We start from the raw sequence: 7,504 nt of genomic DNA on the forward strand, positions 1-7,504 counted from the left end.
GTGGGTGACAATGGATCCCCCTGCCTGACCCCACGAGAGCAAGCAAAATAATCGGAAATACCCAAAGGAGTCATGATGGAAATTCTGGCAGAAGACAAGATGTTCAGTATCCAGTCCCAGAATTGAAGTGAGAAACCAAAAGATTCCATTACCGCAAATAGAAAATTTCAGTCAAGAGTGTCAAATGCCTTAGAAATGTCAATTTTCATGCTCATGTTCCCCCCAAAATACTGCTTCTGTAACGAGTTAACACCTTCTGAAGCCACTGCGATGCATTGGTGTATACTACGGCCCTTGATGAAACCAAACTGATTCATAGAGAAAATTTCACCTGCCACCTGCGTTAATCTGTTAGCTAAAATTTTCGAAATTAATTTAAAGCAGAAATTGTTCATTACAATTGGTCTATACTGTTCAATCTGTAAGGCCCCATCCACCTTAGGGATCAAAGCCATGACACTAGAATTCAACCCAGAAGTGATAAAGCCCATGTTGAAAAACTGGAATACCATAGCACAAACATCAGCGCCAACTATGCTCCAAAAAGATTGGAAAAACAAACTAGTGAATCCATCAGGCCCTGGTGGCTAGAGGCAGACATATTCATATCCTTATTCTTTATCTCATCCGCCGACGAACATCGCAGGAGAGATTCATTCACACCTAGAGTGACAAGCTGCGGAATTACCCCCTGAACTGCTGAAAAGTCTGCCAATTCGCCCCTTGATTTTTTTGAACAATTGTTCATAGAAAGAAGAAGTGTGAGCTGTTATTCGATTCGCATCAATCGAGATTTCACCATCGATGATCATAGCATGGATACCATTGGTGGTTTTTCGTTGAGATCCCATTCTGTGGAAGAACGTGTTATTCTAGTCTCCTAGAGCCAGTTAGTTCACTTTACTTTTTTACTTTCACGTAGGTTTATTTCTGTAACAAATGCAAATCGAGTTGAGCGTGAGCCTGAAGCTCCTGATCATGCAATGCAGAAGAGAAACAATCGAGTTGGCTGTAATGTACGCCTGAATGTCTGATAATTTATTTTCACTATTACTGATGCTCCTATCCAAGTGACCAAACACTTCTTTATTGCAATATCGCAAAACATTTCGCATACTCCTTAACTTATGACCCAGAAGCTGCATCGGGCCTAATATCGGGTGGGAACCAGTCCAGAACTATTGGACAATGTCTTTAAGGCCCAGGTGAGAGACCCACATTGCCCTAAAGCGAAAACAGTCTCCATGTGATGGATTTTGAGAAAAACGGAACAACAAAGGGTGATGATTTGAATGACGCCTAGTTAGAATCGTGCAGTTGAGTGACCAAAAGTTTGAAAAATCACCCAAAACCATTGTTAGACAAACAATTACGTATGTCTTAAGAATGTTGGATGTGATTAACCAAAAAATAAAACAAACACAGAAAAATATACGAATAATAAAAACTAGAAATTAAAAGGAATGAGTTAGACAAATCCGAGGCCTGTATTACCAGTTTCCGTAAGACAAATGTTGTCGCTATTGACAATCGTCTCCCAGGATACAACAGATTATGCAAGCGAATTCAAACCGTGTGTAGGCTCGTTATCACCGGAGATAGGAAAACAAGAACACTATGAACAGATAGAGAACATAAACATTTAAAGAATATTTATTTTAATCAACCACTTATGAATTTGACAATCCATTCTATATAAATAGACCTCGAAAGGGTATATCTTTTCATGAACGAACATGACTGCACACAGACAGACACAACTGTTCACGTACGAACACGATTGTTCACGACGGACACGACTATGAAAGGACATGTTTGTTGGTATTTAAATTAGTATATACTTTTATTCAAAATTTTCCAACAACCACTACCCTGTCAAGCTTATTGTCAACCCTTGCCCGTGCTTAACGGTCATTTTACCAAGTATAAAAAGGTCCCATCGTGTGCACCTCTCTCCATTCCCCCAAGTCAATAAACTCCCTGAACGGATGCAAGGCCGATGGCCTGCCACTCTTTTTATGGGCACCTACAATTGCATTAAAATCACCAGCTACCATCCACAAACATGGGGTCACCAGTTGCAATGCACGTATTTCTTTGAACAACAATTTTCACCTATTGGCCCAAATACTACCATAAACGAAGCACATCTTATGATGAAGTCCATGAATAATACAGTCCATCAGTATAAACTGCTCATGTCAAGCCATTACTGACACCGGGTAAGTTACCCTGGTCGACTTAAACAACCAAACCATCTCACAGTATCTATGATTAGAAGCAAGAAATATCAAACCCAATCTATTCCAGAATCGCTGATCAATAGCGTCCAATCGACACATTGACTGCGCTAAACAAAGAAAATCTGGTTTATATGCAGTACATAAATTGCCTAAATATCTATGTGTATCCAAATTGAGGATACCCCTACAATTCAAGCAGAGCAGAGTCATTTAAATCAAGCTGGAAGTTTTTCGACCCATTTAACACGAGTCTGATAGGTTTTAGTTGAAGGTCGTGAAGCAGCTTTCCGCGGCTTAGAGGTTACAGTCTCCCAATTTAGATTCTCAGACTCTACTTGATGAGCCCAGCTAATCGAAGGAGATGTCGGGTCTTCCATTATTTGAGGTTGAATATTTGAATTACCAGGGTATGGCGGCCTGTCACCTGGATCTTCCATGAATTCTTCATCAACTGAATCTGAATCTGCCACATGTTGTAGAGAATTCCCTAGGGGCTATCCGGAGGCATTATTGAGATTTTGTATCAATTGTTTTGTTACTATTGTCACTGGCACCAAGGCCTGTTCAGGCACTGTTGCTTTCCTGATGGGTTTAACACGGGGAGCTTCATGTTGTTCTAACTGTTTAGCTTTCGGAAGTTCCGGCCTCAAATTTTGTTTACATTCATATTCCATATGCTCTATATTAGAGCAAATTTAAAAAAAACTTGGCAATTTCTCACATACCAGTTCTATCTAGAATTGTTTACCCTCCCTTTCAATGCCCAATTTTACTGGCAATTCCTAAGCTAGGTCAATGTCAATTAGTAATCTAGCAAAATGCCCAAAATCTCCTTCTAAGGTAGCTTTATCAAGCCTAATCAAACCTCCCAGTCCATTCGCAATGTCAGATAGAATTTGAACATCCCAATAATCCAATGGCAAAGCATATAAATGAGCCCATACCTGAGCATGTGTAGATTTCTCAACAGAAGGATCAAAATCTGCTTTCCATAGCTATAATCGGAAGGTACCTAGCTTCATGTTCAAAATCCATATGCTCAGTACCAATTCTTTTGAATCCTTATATTGGAGAAAAATCTGGAAAAAACCTCTCCCAATTGAGATCAGCTTCCATATTTTTGTCATGCCCCACGCTGCTGTTAGGGCTTGCTTCGAATCCCTGACCTTCCATAAGGAATCACCTTTGGATAGAATTAATCTTTCGATTAGACAATGTTCGCATAGCGCCACTCTTCTGTCATAAGCCGATTGTGTAATCCTTACCGAACGAATTCCCCCAAATTCTGAAACTGTCACTGAGGATACTGGGGTTGCTAGAATGTTCCGTCTTAGTAATAATGAGTATGACGAGATTGCTATCGTATTAGCTAGTTTGGCTTCATAACGGAGTTTTGGATTGAAGAGAACTCTAATGTCTACGTGATCATCAAGGGTGACCGGAGCTGCAGTCGACATGGTTTCGTCTACGGCCAGCCGAAGGAGGAGGAACACGGGAGCGGTAAGGCGCCGGCTACGGTTGCTAGGTCATCGCTCGACACTAGGAGCTTGGAAATACTTCATTTATAATCTAATATAATTTCATCTTATACGAACACTTTATGTTATGAAACATAAAGTAATGATTTTTTTTATCTTAGATAAAAAAAAATAAAGTATCTTTCAATAATGACCTAATGAATCAAATAATTCAAAATAAATATTTTATTTATAAATAAAATATTCGAAAACAATTATCTTTAAGACATAACACTAATAATACATGGGATCCGCTTAAAGAGGGTATCCGAGTGGGTTAAAAGTAAAGCGGTAGTTAATATGAGATTTATACCTAAGGTAAAATAATTAAAAGACTGAAATGCACCTAGGTAAAAATATTGCATGGAATTCGACTGGGCCTAGCTAATGGGCTTGGGCTGAAAACTTTTCATTTAAATACCAAAATACAAGTGGTTCAAAGCTATTAAATATTTTCTAGGTAGAATATGTTGTTATCTCTGAAAACATTATACTAAGAAAAATTCAAAGAAAAACAGGGAGATTTCTAAAATAAAAATTAGTTTCTAAATTAATATAAGTTTATTTAAATCTATTAAAAACAAGTATCTTTGGTTTGAATAGGTACAAAATGAACAGAAAAATTAAAATTTAGTTTTTAATTTTTAATTTTTTCAAAAGGAAAATTCATTTTGTAATTCAGCAATAAAAATTCCTGAAAGAGAAACAAAACAACCATACCACAAAAAAAATTTAATAATAAATTTATTAAAATACTAATATAAAAATATTTGGAAAAAATATTTTTACCATACTTTAAAAAAAATTAATCATAAATTAATTAAAATACTATTATACTGTAGTACAATTAGTGTTTAGAGCGAGTACCAATCGTCACTATCTTTCATGTAGGTTCATGAATAATTTAGAAATTGTTCTCATTCACAAACTAAGACATAAGTGTATTAGTAGGCGGACAGGAAAAAAGTAGGGATTTGATTGGATGAAGAAAATAGAAAAGAGGAAAATACCCAAAAATAAAATTCAATAAATGAACTAGAGGGATTCAATTATAAATTTTTTATAATTATGTTGAATTTTACTATTTGATCTCTATATACACTTTTAAAGTATAAACATAATTCTATTATTTGGAGATGTTAAGTTGATTAGAGGCTTTTATCATTTGTTTTAGATCTTCACTACATATTAAAAATATAAACAATAAACAATTTTTATTTATATCATCAGGAATAAAAAATAATATTAAACTTTTAAAACCCTTAATAAAATTAAAATAACAATAACTTTTATCTAATTAAATTTAACTCTCCAACTTAAAAGGTACAAACCTTATTTGAATTTCAATCCATCCTTTTACCTTTTAAAAAATATATAAATATAAATAAATTAAACTAGTTATTTTAAATTTAAATTAAAAAAATAACAAAAATAAAATAAATAAATGTTGTTTTATTAATATAAATGTAAAGAATCACAAAACATTTTAAAATTAAAAAATCTAATTTATACTATTAGCAAATCAAGAAAACATCTCAGATTGCAAAACATAAGCATAAATTTTCCGATTATTTCCTCCGGTGACAGCAAGAAACTTTGAATGTTGATTAATCAAAATGGAATGCCAAATAAATTTCCCAATTATGCCAATAATCACGATTTTTCATGAATCCAGACAACTTTTCATAAATCCAATTTCATATAAATTCCCCAATTTTCATTTCATCTGTGCTTTCCATACAAACTGAAATCCCCCAATTTTTCATCTGTGTTTTCTCATTTTAATGGCTACGACGGAGAAGAAGAGGAAGAAGACCAGAGGTAGACAAAAGGTTCCGATGGTGAAAATGGCTAACGAAAACAATCTGCAGGTAACTTTCTCCAAAAGACGTGCCGGCCTTTTCAACAAAGCCAGTGAACTTTCTACTCTCTGCGGTGCCGAAATCGGTATCATCGTCTTCTCGCCGGGGAAGAAGGTGTTTTCCTTCGGACATCCGTCTGTTGAAACTGTGATTGATCGATACCTGAGCGGCAACAACCAGGCTCATCCTTCCCCGACTATGCAGCTGATCGAGTCTCATCGGAACGCTAACATCCGTGACCTCAATAATCAACTCACTCAGGTTAATATTATTAACATTAGATTTTACGTACTCCTCAGTTTATTACCTTTGAAGCGTCGCTCTGGAGTGTATATGAGTCCGATGAAGTGAATCTGCACTCAAAACATAAGTCAAAACACTTTAAGTGCGCGTTTCGAAATACTAATTATGAAAATTATATATGTATATCAGGTTAACAGGTTATATTATTAACATTAGATTTTATGTACTCCTCAGTTTATTACCTTTGAAGCGTCGCTCTGGAGTATATATGAGTCCGATGAAGTGAATCTGCACTCAAAACATAAGTCAAAACTCTTTAAGTGCGCGCTTCGAAATACTAATTATGAAAATTATATATGTATATCAGGTTAATAGATTATATTATTAACATGAGATTTTATATACTCCTCAGTTTATTATCTTTGAAGCGTGGCTTTAGAGTGTATATGAGTCCGATGGAGTGATTCTGCACTCAAAACACATGTCAAAACTCTTTAAGCGCTTCCGAATACTAATTATGAAAATTATATATGTATATTAGGTTAACAGATTATACTATTAACATGAGATTTTTATGTACTCCTGAGTTTATTACCTTTGAAGCGCGGCTCTAGAGTGTATATGAGTCCGATGAAGTGATTCTGCACTCAAAACACGTGTCAAAACTCTTTAAGCGCTTCCGAATACTAATTATGAAAATTATATATGTATATCAGGTTAACATATTATATTATTAACATGAGATTTTATGTACTCCTCAGTTTATTACCTTTGAAGCGTGACTCTAGAGTGTATATGAGTCCGACGAATTGATTCTGCACTCAAAACACGTGTCAAAACTCCGAAGTACTAATTATGAAAATGATATATATCAGGTGATGAATCAGCTGGAGATGGAGAAGAAAAGAGGGGAAGAACTGAAGAGAATTAGAAAGTTAAGCAGTGAGAAGTTTTGGTGGGAAAAGCAGATTGATGAACTTGATTTGGCTCAGCTTCAACTGTTGAAAGCATCAATGGAAGATTTGAGGAAGAATGTAAGAAATATGATTCAGATCCAAAATTCAGAAGCTCGTCTGCAGTTTTTAGGTTTGAGTTCGAATCAAGCAATTGCAATGTCCTCTTTTGGGATCAAAAATGAAGTTTTTAATCCTGATAGGATTATGAATAATCATGGTCAGAGATTTAATAATCATAGTCAGGGATTTAATAATCCGGGATTTAATAATCAGGAATTTCAATTTGGACGTAGATTTTTCTGAACTTTGATATTGTTTGATAGCACAGACACAGTTTATCATAATATTGTCTATTATTTGTGTATTTGTTTTTAGGTTTTTTCTAAACTTTGTTATTGTTTGCTAGTTTATCATAATATCATTTTATGTTTTATACATCCTTTTTGTTCTTTGCTATTTATATGTTAGTTTTTCATTAATATTAATGTTAATTGTAAATCTTTAGTTTTCATGTCAATATTCGTTTTTATTTTAATTATCATAGATTATTTATATGATTATCTTCTTTGATGCAAAAACATCTTTTTAGTGTACATAAAAGCAAATTTGAATTTTATAAAAAAAAAAACATATTAAGCCTTTGAACCTTACTAGTGGTTAAATTTCGGCCATGTTTCTGTTGC

At 34.6% G+C, this 7,504-nt stretch overlaps 1 protein-coding gene across 1 annotated transcript; it reads left to right on the plus strand.

The window, feature by feature from the left end:
• Positions 1 to 5,544: 5,544 nt before the first annotated feature.
• LOC136208162 (agamous-like MADS-box protein AGL62) lies at positions 5,545 to 7,124 on the plus strand. Its single transcript, XM_065998976.1, has 2 exons — positions 5,545 to 5,883; positions 6,741 to 7,124. The coding sequence occupies exons 1-2, from the start codon at positions 5,545 to 5,547 to the stop codon at positions 7,122 to 7,124; spliced, it is 723 nt and encodes a 240-aa protein (XP_065855048.1).
• The last annotated feature ends 380 nt before the right edge of the window (positions 7,125 to 7,504 follow it).

Source organism: Euphorbia lathyris, chromosome 10, assembly GCF_963576675.1.
Source record: "Euphorbia lathyris chromosome 10, ddEupLath1.1, whole genome shotgun sequence".
Taxonomy (NCBI): Eukaryota; Viridiplantae; Streptophyta; class Magnoliopsida; order Malpighiales; family Euphorbiaceae; genus Euphorbia; species Euphorbia lathyris.

Coding starts and splice junctions, on each gene's coding strand:
- LOC136208162 (XM_065998976.1), top strand. CDS start 5,545: ATGGCTACGACGGAGAAGAAGAGGAAGAAGACCAGAGGTAGACAAAAG. Junction 5,884..6,740: donor TCAATAATCAACTCACTCAG/GTTAATATTATT, acceptor GATATATATCAG/GTGATGAATCAGCTGGAGAT.